Source organism: Vipera berus (assembly GCF_964194415.1).
Source record: "Vipera berus genome assembly, chromosome: 1".
Classification (NCBI taxonomy): Eukaryota; Metazoa; Chordata; class Lepidosauria; order Squamata; family Viperidae; genus Vipera; species Vipera berus.
The window spans coordinates 176,770,134-176,788,426 of record NC_138202.1 but is presented as its reverse complement, the minus strand read 5'-3'; the positions used below and the strand labels follow the sequence as shown (position 1 = coordinate 176,788,426).

Sequence of the window (18,293 nt, the reverse complement as noted above, 5' to 3'; positions counted from 1 at the left end):
CTGAAACTTTTTTTTTCTCAGATTGCTGAAATGCTTCTTCTGAGATAAGCATTCAAACCTTTGTTCCCCATTTCCCCATAAGAGTAAGCCTTTCTGAAACCACTACAATGTAAACACAGTCAGATAGCATGTGCGACAATTATATTTCTTTTGAGATTATCTTTTGACTCAATAAGTAGAAATGCTGGTAGACAAATTGGAATGTTGAGAACGTGTGATGGATGCTTTCACAAAACAGTTGTCACAAAATACCCTCTGAGGTTTCCCTGAGGGCAAACTGATGAGATTGCTCCCCTTCTCCATCACTCTTCTTAGGGTGCCCCTCCCTCTACTACCTCTTTTTAAGCTAAGCTTTTTCAAAAAAATTCCTGAGCAGGTAAACAATAATTTTGCTGCACTTGATTGAAGCTATCAGCCAGTTATATGTATTTTTGGAGAACGACACCTATGAGCCCACAAGTGTTCTTGTAAATAAAGATGACGCCAAAAGCTTGTTCTTATAACACTGCAACTTGCAACACACATTGCTACACAAGCACACACATGCATATTTGTACATAAATTAAATATGTAAAAGAAATAACAGGCAGGGAAGTATCTGTATGTACCACGATTTATTCCTAAATTATATGAACAATTTGAAAGAATTATTTCTGAAATACCTTCTAAATGCCTTCTCGCTATAGCCAATAATATTGTTTGAATTCTAAAGTTATATCAACTTTTTAATTATGCCAAATAATAACCAAATAATAATAAAAAATAATCCACTTAACTGTCAAAACCCAAGCACTTCTGTTGCAAAGGTACACATTTTCTCAAATCTCAATATTTTGTTATTTTGAAACGAGTGGATCATTGAGCAGAACGTGATTTGATTGCCTGCAGACTTCTCAACATGTTATTTCACACTCCAGAAATGCAATACAATCTTCTGGCCCTGTTTAGTCTACCACTTGTTTTCATTTCCCATCGTTCATTTTGTGTATAAACCTTAATGTTGAATAGCCCTTGGCATTATCTAGTGTTACCTCTAAATGCATGTTTAATGGTGGGGCAATGGAGATTGGATTAATCCCCATTCTATTTGCGTAAATTGATTCTATTACCAATACTTAGTGCATCTTCTTGTTACTGAGCAAGAGCATTCTCCTCTTGATACTATTTCTGGAAGTACACATGATACCATATTTCCAGTAAAATCTTGTCTCCAGAGTTGCACGATTCCAAAATTCTTATGGCATTCTGAAAGCAAGCTTATATTAAGCATTACACTTACCAAGTATTTTGTGGACACTTGTTGAAAAACTATAAATCAGAAGTTAAGACAAAATTTATTTTTGGTAATTATATAAAATTTTTACAAAAGCCAATTTAAAACCAACTCTGCTAATTAGAAAGCATTATATAGTTTAGTGCCCAATCCTCACTGGCATTTTTTTTAGCAAGCAAGAGATTTTATTTCCCTACTTTCATCTCATGCCTGCTTCCAATTTCATACCTACATGAACATCCGAATAATCAGTGCTTTTTTTGTAAAAGAAAAAGGTGCCGGAACTCACACATGTCATACAACCCGCCTTGCCTATGCTACAAGGTTCCATCCAAAAAAAGGTGCCGGAACTCCCTTCTGAGCGTTCTATGAGAAAAAAAGCCCTGCGAATAATTCATTTCTCAGTGAGCCTTGTTTTAACATCATTCTTTTTAAAGCACCACATTCACTGCAGCAAGACATTTTGAGGACAGTTTAAAGTAGAATTCTCAATTTTGGATCTCCAGATGATCCAGAGGCACAGGCAAGTTGTGGCTAATATCTGGACAACTAAAATTGAAAATCATTCATTGAGGAAGCTTTCTTTTTCATAATATACAACAGTATAAGTAACTATAGTAAAATATTTAGTAAAATACAATTACTCAACAACATAATAATAGTACTACTATTTATAGAAAAAGCCCATTAAGGTATCCTCTGAGCATGCTAACTTGAATAAGCAAAATTATGTCAAACTGTATTTAAAATAAACTTTTTTAAAAAGAAGGTAAAGAAACAATCAGAATAGCAAACCCAAACAAATCTAGGATCAAGTTAGAATAGAAAGGTAGTAAATCAGAATTCTGATTAACTGAATGCAAGAAAAAGAATCCACATTTGATACTGATGGGTAAAACAGAAAGTAAATCTATTTCATCCTCAACTTTCAGGTAGTCCCACATTTCTACTTCACGAGCTTTGAATGATGGCAAATAAGAACAGGATTTTACTAAACAGGATGTCTAAGATAATGTTGGTGTATTTACTTGGGCTATACTGTTGTACAACAAGATCTCCTTGGCAAGAACCTTAAAAAAACTTTCAAGACCAGTCCTTTGTCTGCTTGCACCCTCACCCCATGAATTCCTTCCAGAAAAAGTTAAAAATATACGGCTATTGAAGTGTTACAAGCAGCAATAGTCACCAATACCAGCAGTTTCTTCCAACTCTTCCATGGCTCATACATGAACCAAAAGCTATACAGTTCTGATGTATATTACTTTTACCATTCTGCAAAGCAATCTACTTAAATGTGGATTTCAGAATATTGGAGAATGGCTATGCTGGAAAATACCTGAAGATTAACTTCTCTCATTTTACACCCACACAAAAAAGGAAAATCTATCCAAGCACTCACCTACACACATCTTCACTTTTCATACATGCAGTCTGTCCAGAGACAGATAAGAGTGTCAAATAAGCCCCCCTCCCCCCACTTGGGGAAACATGCCTACAAATTTAAAGAATGGTTTTGTAAAATAACAAATATGACTCATCACCAGTTGAGTCACACATTCTAAGAGAAAGCAAAACCCCCAGGTTGCTATTCCAAACTATTGCCCTATACAATTTACTGATTTTGGTTTTTCTATATTATAGTTTACTATTTAAATAGTAGGTAAGATTGCTATTAAATTCAGCAATTAGGAAAGGCAGAGTGACAGCATTGCTCTATAAAAAAAGGTATAGATGAATGTGAAACTCCCCTTGGAACAACTGACAAATAATAGGTTAATTCACATAATTACACATAAAGACTGCTTTAGATAATTTTGATCAAAACTGTTACTAAAAAAAGCATACTGCACTGTCAGTGCAATTGCTTCAACACTTATGTAGCAAAGGAAAGAAAGAACAAAAAAATAGCATGCCATCTTTCCCATCTCTCAAGACAAGGAAGCCCATTTTTTTTAAAAAAAAGAAAGATGCATTACTCTTGGCTAAGAGTCTACAATGACCAGTGCCAATTTTCTTCCAGCTCTCCACCCCAAATACCACCTTGGCCTCAAAATTAACTTAAAACAATTAAAACATTAAAAACAATGGAATATATGTTAAGTTGCACTGCCAATAAACTGCTCCCATTATTTGTAGTGGGTTGCAGTTATGACTAACATTTCTACCCAAGCCTGATAAAAAGAAAGAGAAATAATCAACTGACACAGGAATGTTTCTTAATTGAAGTGTGCTTCCGCCATTTTTATTGAATTGCATGAACCCATTACTCATATTGGATCTTAATTTAGAGCAATGGTTCACCTTTAGTTTTTTCTCTGCTATAATTCAAAATTTCAGTGATACTTCATTTAAAAATAGATTTTAAAAAGCTCCTATATCCAAATGCACAGCGCATTTCCACACTGTGACTGCTTACACTTGATTTTTATGGCTGAGGACTTCTAGGTCAGAATATGTGACTTCTTGCTGCTCTGGTTAATGGAAAGTGAGGGGCAAATTAATCATTGCCTCACAAGGTCCAGTTTTCCCATTAATCATACAGATTTGTTTATAGGATCCAAGGAATTTTTTATGAAGGAAGGAAAATATTTTAGGCCAAGAATGCCTAACGACGATTCAAAGGAAGCATTGGAAGATGGTCAGTAGTGCAAAAGGGTTCTTCTCCCCAATAATTTCACTCCTCTCCTTTGTTCCTCCTGGATATGGTTATCCATGCTTCTTCCTTGGGTGATGTAACCAGCTCATACTTTGTGTCAATGACTTGGCCTTCCACAGGCTGCAGGTGGAGTTTCCTCACAATCACGCTCAGAAGAACCATGGCAACTGTATAGGCAAACCTAGCCATGAAAAAAAGATCAGTCAAATGTTTGGAATTCATAGTTAAAGGAGAAAAAAAGATATGCATGGAAGGAACCCCACTTCTTGGCTTTGTTCTACCGCAGGCATCTGAATCCTTCCAAAAAATTCTGATACAGTAGCCACGAAGAAAAGATCAGTCAAATGTTTGGAATTCATAGTTAAAGGAGAAAAAAAGATACGCATGGAAGAACCCCCTTCTTGGCTTTGTTCTACCGCAGGTATCTGAATCCTTCCAAAAAATTCTGATACAGTAGATCACCCACCCTTTGGACAGTGTGGAATGAGAAGCTAAGGAAGAAGGGATGGGTGTTTTTGACTCATTTGGGAGATTTTCCTCCTGCCAGAGTAACCTAGATGATCTCCAAGACCCTATTATTCTATGTTCTATCTTCTAAGTACATCAAAAGAGGCTTTTTACAAATCTCAGAAACAAGAAAAATAGAATATTGCTTCCCCCCTCCATTTAGAGCACATCCCTTCCCCCCCCACCTTTTTCTTTTTTAAAAAAAATAGTATTATTTTCTCTCACCTCAGTTCAGGGCATTCCTGGCTTCCTGAAAAACCCAGGAGAGAGAAGTTTTTTACAGCAGCTTCATCACTGAATCTATCTGGATCGAATCTATCAAAAAGAAAAGAAAAGAAAAAAGATCAAAAGCCACCCATTCCTTGAAATGAGCTAGAAGAAATGTGAATCGGCAATTAAGCAGCCCTTCAGCAGAGAATACCCGAGGCTGCTTGCATCCACCCAATGTACATTTTGTGATTTGGCACAATTTGGTGAGAGACAGAGCTGCTATCTCTTTCCCTGTTCCTCCTTTCTTTCTCCGCTGCCTGCACCCGGCCGCCTCCATTTTTCTCAATCCAGCTGGCCTGCAAGCAAATGTGTGCTCAGCAGTGGATGATTCATTAGAAAGAAATGCATGTTTCACATGCTTGGGGAGGAGAGGTAAACAAGCAATTATCCAGCCTTGCCTAAAACTAACAGTAGGATTTTCATAATGAAAGGATTGACAAAGCAATCAAAAGGATGCCTGGTTATTTATTTTCACACAACTAACCCCCCCCCCTCTCCCCTGGCAATATTTATTAAATCTGTAGTATAGCACATGTGTGCTTTTCATTAACTTGATATTGGGCAATAAATCTTCTGTTGTTCAACCCTTCAGCTGTCTTGTTGGCTGTACCTCATCATGTTCCCTTAAAAGGCCAACCATATTCTGCAGGGAAATAGCAAAATCTGGGAAAGCTGTTTTGTCCGATGTATCCCTTGTTTTAATTAGCAAAGTTAACAAAGTTGGATTCTAAGTGTTGGGAAATGGCGAAGCACGGTTGATGCTCATATAGATTTTTTTTTGAGGAGGGGGCAATCGGACCTCTCTGAACTCATCCCCTAACTAAATAAAATGTGTTTGATGTGGAATGAAGATTACATTTGTATCAGCAGTGGCCAAGAATTAATGATATGTACACAGAGATGACACGGAACAACTTTCCTGGAGTCAGAGGAGATCCTGTACTTTATCACCAGCTGTAATAATGAGTGTGAGAAAGGCTGCAGTACCCAACATTAGCTGCACAGGATAAATTCAGGATTACTTGCAAAGATTAAACCCAGGATGCGTAGACCCAACTGCAATCCAGGGGTTGCAAGTATCATATTAAAAACAAAATAATTGTTTTTTAAAGGAACATTTGACACTCAGCATACTCAGCTTGGCTTCTCTACATTTCCATTCCAGAGGGCTATTTATTTTCCTTGAACTAACAATAAAAGTATATCCTGTTAATGGAAATAACAAAATCCTTTGGGAAATGGCTCTTCTGCTTCCCCCTGCAAAAGTGCCTTGGTGGAGCAGTGGGCTAATGCCTCCTTAAGTAACACCAGCTGCCTGCAATTAGTGCAGGTTTGAGTCCCACCAGGCTCAAGGTTGACTCAGCCTTCCATCCTTCCGAGGTAGGTAAAATGAGGACCCAGATTGTTGGGGGCAATAAGCTGACTTTGTAAAAAAAATGCCACTTGGGGGGGGGCGAAAGCCCTAATAAGCAGGCATATACATAGAATGAAGGCTATTGCTAAGCACATTGATTTGTGCTTCTTAGATTGTAAGCCACCCTGAGTCTTTGGAAAAGGGCGGGATATAAATGGGATTTAAAAAAAAAAGTAATGGTTCAGTTTCCAGAGCTTGCTTGCTTGCTTGCTTATTTATTTATTTATTTGCTTATTTATTTATTTGCTTATTTATTTATTTGCTTATTTATTTATTTGCTTATGTATGTATGTATGTATGTATGTATGTATGTATGTATGTATGTATTTATTTATTTATTTGGTTGGTTGGTTGGTTGGTTGGTTGGTTGGTTAATTTTGTTTCAATCAATTCTATGGCATTTTCCTCTTGGATTCAAAATGAATGTCTCTATTTCAGCTCTCCAATCCTGCTGGATGAAATTAAAGGTTGCCATTTGGAAGCACATTTTCTTCTACTCTGTGGAATTCTGATTTTGCAGCCAAAATTATTCTTCTGTGGGCATTTCAGAAAATAATGACATAAAGCTTTTGATAGGTGTCCTCTGTTCTTGTAAACTGCAATGGCAATTTTTATTTTCTAAAATAGACAAACTGCATTTGCCACATAAAATCGTGGACCTTCTAAAATCTTTTGCTAAGAAAATAATCCATCTAGACAATTCTACTTTTTTAACTGCTTGGGGTTTTTTTTACATGCACTTTGTGGTGGTTGTTTTTGAATCAAAATGAACTTCTACACCTACATTTTAAATGGAGGAGCTCAGAAACCATGTGTCGTGATACAGGACCACTATTCATATAGTACCAAGAGACAGAATTTAGCAGGGGGGAAAATGAATTCACATTAAGAAACATTATCATCTAAGTTTTCTGTGTTCCATACTTGTAGGGCAACGGCCAGACTGAGCTGTCCTGCAAGACCACACCAAGAGCATATAAAACAAGAGTCTGTAAGAGAATTTAAAAAGCATCACATTAGCCTATTGACATGCACAACATTATCACATTCCATACACAAACTAGTAGACTGTTATGTGCATTAATAGCTGTATAAATACATAACAGAGATATATTTTCTTTGCTTTAACTTCAGTTTAGATCCTTAATGCAAAACGAATTCAATCTGCAAGAAAAGAAGAGATCGGGGACAGAAAAAGGTGACAGCTGCCAAGTACCACGTAACCTCTAAGAAAATTTTCCTTTGCGTGAAGCAGTATCACAATGACAGCATTTCAAGGTAAGATGGACCATAATGGTTCCAAACGAGTATGTGTGTAATCATCTATAGCAATCACTGCATTTTAGAAGAGGAAAAAGGAAGTGAGAGAAGTTATAGAAACCAAGTTTTTTTCTAGCTTTGTGCTTGAAATCAGCTCCTTTCACTACTTTCACAGAAGTCTGATGATTAATAATCTCACCTTGAAGAACTTAAGGATAAAGTCACAATTGTGTTTATTAGGATGATGAAGATATTCTAGAACTGATGTCCAAGTAAATATGGCAAAAATATCACAATGGTGATATTTTTGTTGGAAATGGCACAAGCAAGGATAGATTATTTATATTTTATTAATCAAAACTCCCTACTAATTTGGAGCAAAAGATTATCACCCCAAGAACTACCTGATCACCCTTGCCAATTTTTCCTTTACTTAAATGAATAAAGTTATTATAGCAAGCCTCAGTAAGATTTCATGCATTTATTCCATTCTCTAAGCATCTTCCCCAAGTAATTTATGAACAACTAAAAGAGCTACAGTATCTTTCCTCATTCTAATGATACAAATGTCTTACCTTGTGGCCTTGTGCTATAACTCAGCACAGAGCACCATAAAGTTTACTAACTATTAATAGCATTCCTACTAAGTTACTCAGTTTAACAAACAGCTATGAATGAATCCTTCATCTTCATATATACCCAAATCTATTTATTTGCATCCTGTCTTTATTATGTTTGCAAATAACTCAAGGCAGTGAACATATCCAGCACACCTTCCTCTTCCTGTTTGCCCATAACAACAACCCTGTGAGGTGGGTTGGGCTGAGAGAGAGTAACTGGCCCAAGGCCACCCAGGTGGCTTTCATAGCTAAGACAGGACTAAAACTCACTGTGTCTGGCTTTCAAGCCGATGCCTTAACCACTAGACTGAGCTGGCTCTCATGATCATGATCCAGTTGTTCTCAACTAAGAACATTATTGCTATTCTACTTAGAGGAAAAGGAAAACTTTGCTTAATTGGACCTTTCCTGGCTTAATTAGGCTCACAATCACGCAGACACACAAAGCATCTGAATGAATAAACCAAATTCTCAAGTCATATAATGGTTTATTAAACAAAAAATGCATCTGAGTGCATTTTGGTTGTTTAATTATTGTGTTTGGTTGCCATTTTGTATATTGGGTAGGGTTTTTAAAAAAATATTATGTGGTTATTTGGGGGATTTATTGTTCTTTTTTTTGCTGTACATCATTTGGAGTCATATTGCTTGAATTGGGGAGCCTTACCAGTCCAATCCATCAATCAATGTTCTTTGAATCAGCTCATTGAATAAAGAATTGGGTGTTTTGGTTTAGCCGTCCACTCGTGTGCCTCTCTTTAAAAAAAACCCAAAGTAACATCTCTTCCTAGGAAGCCTCCTAATTAAAAATGGAAGTTTAACCAAAATTGAAGATCAGAGCACCAGCTTCCAATCCTACCTCTTTGGGAATCAGATGACGATCAACTCTGCCTTCCAGCTCCTGAAGCCGGGCAGCAATTGGTGTTAGTTTTGCTGTCCTCACTGTCTCATTCAAAACCTGCCGGCAATACCTGCAAGCACAACATTGCCAAGGTTTTCATTGGATTAAAAAAAGAAAAGATTCCTAAAACAAGAATCAGATCAATGAACATTTAATCCAGTCATGGCATAACCTGTGTTACAATACAGTAATGAGTTTCTGGGATGAATTGCATGCCACTTGGCTACAGCTCTATCCACTTTAATGTTCCCAATTTTATTCTGTTTCTTGAGGCTCAAATGGCTGCTTGTTGGCTGAGACAGTTCTTCTCCACCCCATTCCCCCCCCCCCGCAAATTACACTTCTCTTACATCTCTCTTCCAAATCAAAGTGCAGGGCCATTCATGGGTCACTTAGATCTCAGCACCCCTTTTAACTACTAGAGTTTTCTTCTGTTTTAAAATGCTTAGCATAGTTTTACAAATAAAGGAAACCTACAATGGGGGGGGGGAGGGGAATATCCCAGAAGATTCCAGTCTTTCATGTATGTGCCTTGGCCTCACCCATTTTGCATCATTGTTCTGCCTATTGTTGCCCTCAAATATCCATGCGTTGCCCCATCTGCTCTGTACAGGATATAAAATATTGGCAGTCCTCGACTTACAATAGTTTATTTAGTGACCGTTCAAAGTTACAATGGCACTGAAAAAAGTGACTTGTGATTGTTTTTCACAATTACAACCTTTGCAGCATCCCCATGATCCTATGATCAAAATTCAGATGCTTGGCAACTGATTCATACTGATGACCGTTGCTGGGTCCCAAGGTCATGTGATCACCTTTTGCAACCTTCTGACAAGCAAAGTCAGCGGGGAAGCCAGATTCACTTAGCAACCAGCATACTAACTTATCAACTGCAGTGATTCACTTAACAACTGTGGCAAGAAAAGCCATAAAATGGGGCAAAACTCACTTAACAGAAATGTTGGGCTGAATCGTGGTCGTACGTTGAGGACTACCGGTACTGGAATGGAATGGGGTGGCTAACTCACATGACAAACTCTGGATAGGGCAAGAAGAAGGAAAACAAGAGTCCTCTTCTCACACCTTGTTAAGAGGTCATTTGCTGACAATAAAAAAATGAGTCTAAACATAGGCCCGTACCTAAGTTGTTCAATTTTCACATGTGTAACAGGGCTCTTCCCAAGAACCTGATCCAACTCCTTGTAAAGCTTTTGCTGAACTTCTTTTGAGGTAGTTAACAAATAGACTGCCCAGGTACACACTAAAGAAAGAAAAAGAAAAGAAGCATCAGAAGATAAAAAGTCTCTACTTGGTCAACACATGCATACAATTCACAGATCATGTTCTGAAATTAGGAAAAAGCAAACCCCACCGAGGAACTCAACAGAAAACCCACGCCAGATGAAGCAGGCCATAGGGAGAAGTAAGGATTAGGTGGCCTGTGAGAAAATGAACAAGCACGGGTGATTAAACCATTTAAAGACTGAGTAGACTTTCGACGCAATCTACAGTTTAACAATCAGAGAACCTTTTGTGAAGTGCACAATTTGTACCATAGTTATTATTTCAGTCATCATTATCTTTACTCTCTAAAATATGTTTTTTAATTATCCCCACATAATGAGACTTGAAAGACAATGGCTTGACTAAAGCTAGCCAGTGAGTTTAGAGCGAAGACCTCCAATTTATAATTTCATATATACCCAAGCATGCAAACATCTATTCGTCCATCCTTCATCCTTTTATCTCCCACACCATTCACTCATTCCAAACTCTTCTATATCTACACAAAGCCCCCACCCCCATCCAAATGTTCCACGCACTGGCAGCACCTCCTTTGGCACCACTTACTGGTAATAGGTTCTATGCTTCACTTAATATTTCCTAATTAAAAGCAAAAGTTCCATTGGAAGCTTGCATGCTGCAAAGCAAAGTGTCAGCCTGTGGCATAAGCTTTGTTCATCAGACCCTGATAAGCTTTCTTAGAAAGTAAGCATAATGGGAGGCTATAGTCCAGTGCTTGCTCTGGAAATCATGGCTATCTGCCCAGACAAAAGGATCCTGGGGAACTAAAGCAGATATCAGGAAGAAATCTCAACGGTTTGCCTCCGCTGCTACTTTTATGATCAGCCATGCCCATGTGATTTAAATCAGTAGTAAAAAGGCTTGATTTGAATCAATTAGATTTAAATCATAATTTTTAAAGAGCAACTCTGTCCCACAGCGGCTCCTCCTCTGACCTGCTGTTGACTCACCGACAGTCCCATTCACTTTAATGGGGCAGCCTACTCTGCCCATCCTCCTTAGCATGGCAGTCTGGCTTGGGAGGAGTGTGAAAGGGAAGGTCACTGAGCAAGGAATGGCCTGGCTGGTGGGGCCCTGAAGTAAGCGGGTGTGGGGCGCGTGGGGCAGCTCCACCCCCTCCCCACTTGCCTCATGGCAGCGGCATGATGTGCCACACAGCTTCCTGCTGCAAACGGCCGCGGTAGAAGTGGGCCAGCAGCCAAGCGGGTGCCTGCTGGGATGGGGATGTTGGTGCCACCACCGCGAGGCAAGGCAGGTGTCACAAAAAATATAAGACATCCCCCGCAAAAAGGATCTAATGCCTCTTTTGGAGGCAAAAATAATATAAGACTGGGTTTTACTTTTGGGGAAATATGATAGTTGGAGAACTACTCAAATTCTTTTATTTAATTAATTAGAGCCTGGTACAGATGCATTTTTCTTCAAACAATCATACAGTATGTAGAGTATATAGATTTCCAAAACAATGGGATAAAGAAATATTGCTGAACTTTGTTTTATGATTTATCTCATGGTTACTGTGAAATTGTGTGAATGCATCAATACAGTGCATGTTATCTCAGCTTGCAAAGCTTAGATTCATTGAATGAGTTTACCAAAAATGTAAATATTAAAGAATATACAGCCTCATGCTACATAACTAAGTTCCATTTCATGCTGAATAAACTAAATTCTTAATGTATCTTAAAAAGAAAACTATATTTAGATAGATTTTTACTCCAAAAGCATTTTATTAAAATAAATTTGATAAAAATAAAAAAATCCAATTTCTTGCCTGAGCAGGGGGTTGGACTAGATGACCTCCAAGCTACCTTCCAACTAATAATAATAATAATAATAATAATAATAATAATAATAATAATAATAATAATAATAACAAGAAGAAGAAGAAGAAGAAGAATAACAGTAATATATTAAAAAAATCCAATTTAAATTAAAAAATCCATTTTTAAAAAAAATAAAAATAAAAAAATCATTTATTATCCACCCTGGCCATACCCATCTTAACATTCAACTTGTGACCCATCATAACAACCAAAAATTTTTATATTTGGTTACCAGTCCCCCATAAGTTGACGACCCTTAAACATATACTCTCCTCCCTATCTTTGTTTTCCCCTCTTCTTTCTCCAGATTTCCTTTCTTATCTCCATATAGGAATAGCTGGAAAGGGACACATTCATTTAGATTCCTGGAATAAGCCAGGCTTAGGGTCAATTGCCTAAATGGCATCTTTCAGCTCTGAATCTCTGATATGAATGAATTATTAGGCCCTTTTAGTTGAAGTCTAAATCAGGGCTTTTCAACCGGTGGTACGTGTACCACCAGTGGTACACTAGCCCCTGACTGGTGGTACGCGAGCCCAGCCTAGCTAATTACAGTGGGGGAGGGAACGAGTCAAAATGGAGTCACACAGACCTGGAGAGGAGCTGCAGAGCTTGCCAGAATCTCCAGGATCTGTGGCGACATGCTAATTGGAGCTTCTGGTGCACTCGGAAGAGAAAAGGAGGAGGGCGGAGAGAAGAAAAAGTATAAAAAGGGCAGATCAGCCTGTTTTCAGAGGAACAGCAAGAGCAGTGACGAGCGAGGAAGGGTGAGTGAGCAAGTGGTGAGTTTTGGGGGGAAGGGCTAGCAAGCGAACAGCTCCTGCCCAGCTCGCTTGCGGAAAACATACTGCTTGCTAAATGAAGCCCCAGGATCAGCGCTGGGTAGCCCGCTGATCCTGGGGCTTCACTTAGCAAGCAGCCTATTTTCTGCAAGCAAGTGAGCCGGGCAGGAGCCCGTGATCAGCTGAGCCGTGCTCAGAAGTTGCGCTCAGAAACGCTGATCCAGGGCTCCTGCCCAGCTTGCTTAGCAAGCAGCCTCTTTTCCGCAAACGAGCTGGGCATGATCCCGGGATCAGCGTTTCTCAGCGCGACCTCTGAGCGCGGCTCAGCTGACACACTCAGAAATGCTGATCCCGTTCCTCCCCACCCCAAAAAGCAGGGCTTTTACTGGCTTTTCGCGCTGCTGCGCTTTGCACGACTCACCCTTTCGCAGGGCGAAAAGCGAGTAAAAGCCCTGCTTTTTGGGGTGGGGAGACTCAGGGGCCATTCCTTGGGAATCCTCTCTCCCCACCCCAAAAAGCAGGGCTTTTACTGGCTTTTCGCGCTGCCGCGCTTTGCACGACTCACCCTTTCGCAGGGCGAAAAGCGAGTAAAAGCCCTGCTTTTGGGGGTGGGGAGAGAGGATTCCCAAGGAACGGTGCCTGAAGTCAGAGCGTAGCTCCATTGAAGGTTTGCAAAGGGGAAAAGCGAGACCTGGAATCCCCGCCACCGGGCTCGACACAACCGTTGCCACCGCCTTCCCCACTTGCCCTTGCCCTCTTGCAGGACCCGGACTGCCAGGAAGGAAACCTTAGATGCGGGGGCAAGCCAGGGAAAGTGTGTGTGTGTGTGTGTGTGTGTGTGTGTGTGTGTGTGTGTGTGTGAGAGAGAGAGAGAGAGAGAGAGAGAGAGAGAGAGAAATTCCCAGCTGAAATTCGTGTGCAAGATTTCCTGCAAAAGGAAGGGACAAAGAAGGAGGGAAGGAAGGAAGGAAAGAAGAAAGGTAGGGACAATGGGAGGGAAGGAGGGAAGGGACAAAGAGGGGAGGGAAGGAAGGAAGAAAGAAAGGAAAGAAGAAAAGTAGGGACAGTGGGAGAGAGGGAGGGAAGGAAGGAAGGGACAAAGAGGGAGGAAAGGAAGAAAGGAAGGAAAGAAGAAATGTAGGGATAATGGGAGAGAGGGAGGGAAGGAAGGCACCCACCCCAGTCCCACCCCCCTCCACCAGAGACCCATGGATTCCCCACACACAGACACCCTGCAACCTAAGTGATGAGCTCCCCCCCCCCAGCCATTGACTTTGCTTGTCAAAAAGTTGATCACATGACCCTGGGACACAGAACGTCATAAGTATGAATCAGTTGCCAAGCATCCGAATGTAAATCACATAACCCTGGGGATGCTGCAACAGTCATAAGTGTGAAAAATGGTCATAAGTCACTTTTTCAGTGCCGTTGTAGTTTCAGTCACTAAGCGAATTGTTGTAAGTCGAGGACTACCTGCCCTTTATCATTTTTTCTTCTTCTTTTTTTTGGTCAAGTTTTTGACACCTTGCTGGGCGACTGGTGATACTCGGATACTGCCTTATCCTAAAAGTGGTACAATGGGTGAAAAGGTTGAAAAGCCCGGGTCTAAATGGCTGTCTGGAGGTTTCACAGACTGCACACCAGATCCAAAAAGATATCATGGAATAGATTTTTCCTTGCCTTGCTGTAGTTGGTTTTCTTACCCTGATCCTCCGTTGTTAAATTAATTAAGATGAAGGGAACCAGATTTAAATGTTCACAAGGAAAATCTGTACTCAGAACTTTTCTTTATTGGAAAATGTTCACATGTAGACACTGCACAGACACATTTAGAAGAGCTGATTCACTGAGAGAGTGGCACTTTTTCTTGCCTTCAACAATTATTATTATTAGCCATCAAACTATTGTCAATTTTCAGCAACCGCGTAGATAACCCTTTCCAGATGACTTGCCCTCAACCCCAACGGTATACTCATTGCCATTGTTATCAAATCCATCCATCATCAGTCATTGTCTTTTTTTTCTATCCTTCCACCTTTCCGAGCATTAGAAATTTCTTCAGAGTGGCCCGTCTTCATATTTTGTGTCCAAAATATCATCCTCTGAACCTGGTCATTTGTGCCTGAAGTTAAGAACTCCAGATTTGTCCTATAATCTATTTGTTGGCTTTCTTGGCCATCCATGGCATTTTCAGAGTCTTTTTGAAACCCAGAAGTTTTAAAAGGATCACTGCTCTTTCTATCTCACTTTTCAAAGTCCAATTTTTGCTTTTGTTCCTGTTGTCATTAACTGATGAGATACTTAATCATATCATCTTAATCATAAAATTACATTTAATCTCAATTGCCTTTTTTCAATTTTAAAGCCATGCTTTCTATTTTCAGTCCAGCTTCCCCCACTGTATATTCTCTACCCACCCCTGTTAGATCCAGCAGGAGAGACATGCACTAGACTAGGTCTTCTCCACTAGAGAGTTCCACCTGGCAGGAGCCAGGAACAGATCCTTTTCTGCCATGGCACCTGCGCTCTGAAATAGTCCTACTAGCACTGATGTCTGGGTAATGAAACATCTGGGGAAAAAAACAACCAAGCTCAGAGAGCACCAAGGACCCCTCATTTCAACCCTGAGCTACAAATATTCTCTTTTTATTAATGACTGGAATGTTGATCTAACTACATTTTCTGGTACTAGGGAGCATCTGCCAGGGTATCTTGGATGCTGACATTTCTACTATACGGAATTTCTGTATATTCTTTTCATTTTATTCTCAAGTATCAATCTCTTTTTTTAAAAAAAAGGTTGTGGAATTATTTCAAAGTTTATCACAATCAGCCAGGAAGGCAATTGCCTTAAAGTTTGAGGGAAACCATGTAATGCTATTTTCAGATCTGTCTCTGGTTGGTATTGGTTTAAAAAACAACAACAAAGAATTCAGACAAGCATATCTCATGGCCAAGCAAAAGGAAATAAAGACCTTTTCTTCCTATATCCTGAAATTTTTGGTTAATCCAGGGATATTGGGATTTTGCTTCTCCCAATCCCAATTTGCCAAGGCTTTTGTTACCATTTTCTTTACTCTACATGATGAAAAATTGGAATTAAAAATTGTCAAGTTATTTATCATTTATTTTGCTATTTCAGGCATAAGCCCTAGTTCCCTCCACCTGCCCTATTTTAACTTTTCATGTCCAAGAAAGAAAAACTGTGAATATTTATAAAGGCCTGGAGCCTCTCAAAGCAGCACACAAACTAAATCAAATTATCTATAGTATTATGGAACAATAAGCACTGTGACAACATTTTCATAGGTCTCCTCCCTCCACAGATGATTTGCACAGTCTTAAATGCTGCTTTATATACTTACATTTTGCAGTGATTATGGATCCTGCCAGAGAAAAGATCATGGTGTCCTCCAAAATCTAGAAAGTGAAGAGAGTTTCATGGAGGAAAAAAAGACAGTGAGAGTTACTGCTAAACCTAATATTGAAAATTTAATCAAACAGTTCACATATGTCAAAGCAGATATATGTGAAATGAATTCCAAATTAATTGTAGCTACAGAAGAAATAGCTTCAAAAAGAAAGAAAATGATTGTCAACAATACATCTTCTTCTAGCTGAGAAAAAATATGCATGGGAAAGGCTGTCAGTTCCATGTACATTTAGAAGCCTCCTTTTATGAAGTCCACTGGCCTTCAGAGAACTCCAGACTGTCAGTTGCATGTCATGAAGATTGTTCAAATCAAAACATACTCTCTGTGTCAAGCAAAATCCTTCTTAGGAAGGCCGCACATAGCAAAAAGACCAATCAATCAAATCTTTATTATGGCTATAGACCAGCATAAATATGCTTAGCAAAAGGAGTTTTCCTGGCTCCCTCCACCCCCACTTTCTGCAGAAAAAATATTTGATCTTTTAAAAATTCCTGGAGAGAAGCAAGCTACCAGGGCTACAAAAGGAGCTAAAGCGCATGAGCTTCTGATTAAAGCGGAGAATCTAATAGAATTTGGAAGCACTAAGGGAGAAATAGGAAACTTTGTTGTAGTCATCAGTTTGCAACTTAGGTAACTGGAAATGTTGCATAGGATTATTTTTATTTTGGAATGCATGGAGCTTTATGGTGCCTGATCATATACTCTTTCTGATTTATATTTACCTTTTTCAAATGTTCAATGATTATATTTCCTAATTAATAAACCAGTTTCACTTTTTCTGTGTAGTTTTGAATTTGGAGATTCGCTTGAGATGTTATGAGTGGGTTTCCCAACGCTCTGTTTTTATACTTTTCTTTGCTGTATTGCATGTGACCACTTAAAATGATATTTTAGCCTTCTTTCTCTTGTTTTTTTTAAAATAAACCTAATTCTGTTATATCATGAAAATGATCTCCCAGAGGAGGGGTCCCAATTTCTTTAGTCACATGCCTCTGTGGGAAGTCAGCTCCCCAGAGAAGGAAATATTAAAAAGGGCAGAAAAATATATTTCCCAAAAAGATATTGAAGAACCAGGAAAGCATGCCCAGTTTTCTTAATAGTCCCAGGTCTCCTTCCCGCAAGTAGAAAACCAGTTCTATAGACATGCAAATGTAAACCATCAGGAAGGTTGGAGCTAGAACATTAAGAAGACAAAACCTGAAATCTACATACCCCACCCAAAGTCTAAGACAGGACACAATAGGATTAACTCATCAGAATACCAGAAAGGAAGACTCAGGTCAAAAGTTCATGACACAGGAAGTAGCCTCAAACAGGAACAGGAAGCAACTCCAAACAAAAGGATCCAGAGGGTATAAAAACCTACTCCCTACATGTGGTCAGCTCATTTTTTTTTCTGCCAGCCATCTTCCAGTCTGGTTTTCCTCTTCAATAAACTACAACAGGGGTGTCAAACTCAATTTCATTGAGGGCCACATCAGCATTGTGGTTGCCCTCGGGGGGCCGGGTGGGCGTGGCCAGGGTGGGCATGGCCTACTGGGTGGGAGTGGCTAGAGTGCGTATGGCCTACTGGGTGGGTGTGGCCAGCTCTACATCGTTCGCATCAAGGGTGCCTATGGGGGCCTGGGCAGGAGTGGGACAGATCTGAGGGTCTCTGGCAGGAGGAGGGTCTCTGGGCCAGGGCCAAGACAGTGGGGGCTGTTCCCTCACTGTTTCCAGGATGGCTTCGCGGGCCACATGAAACCACTTTGCGGGCCGGATCCGGCCCCCGGGCCTTGTGTTTGACATGTCTGAACTACAACCTTCTTCCCAAAGCAGTTGCCATGTTTATTCCCAGCTTGGATAAACCATAATGAAGACTTTTCTTCCAACACCTCCATAGCCCAGAGCCAGAAAATAGCTATAAAAATAAAATAAAATTCACAACTTCTTCTACCTGACAATAAAATGCACAAATTATGGGATCCCCATCTGCCTGATACACTGAGGTTGAGGAGGGACACTGAGTAAAGGCACCTCCCTGAAAAACAAGTAGCAGCAGC

General features: G+C 39.7%; 1 protein-coding gene across 1 annotated transcript in view; it reads right to left on the bottom strand.

The window, feature by feature from the left end:
• Window positions 1-1,315: 1,315 nt before the first annotated feature.
• Window positions 1,316-18,293, bottom strand: part of CYP20A1 (cytochrome P450 family 20 subfamily A member 1) — a 33,187-nt gene continuing 16,209 nt past the window's right edge. Inside the window, exons 8-13 of the mRNA XM_081341243.1 lie at window positions 16,183-16,237; window positions 10,045-10,165; window positions 8,860-8,971; window positions 7,045-7,109; window positions 4,662-4,751; window positions 1,316-4,110 (exon numbers count right to left, since the gene is read on the bottom strand). Of these exons, the coding sequence (XP_081197369.1) occupies window positions 3,948-4,110; window positions 4,662-4,751; window positions 7,045-7,109; window positions 8,860-8,971; window positions 10,045-10,165; window positions 16,183-16,237 (606 nt within the window). The 3' untranslated portion in view covers window positions 1,316-3,947. The remainder of the gene's footprint in view (window positions 4,111-4,661; window positions 4,752-7,044; window positions 7,110-8,859; window positions 8,972-10,044; window positions 10,166-16,182; window positions 16,238-18,293) is intronic.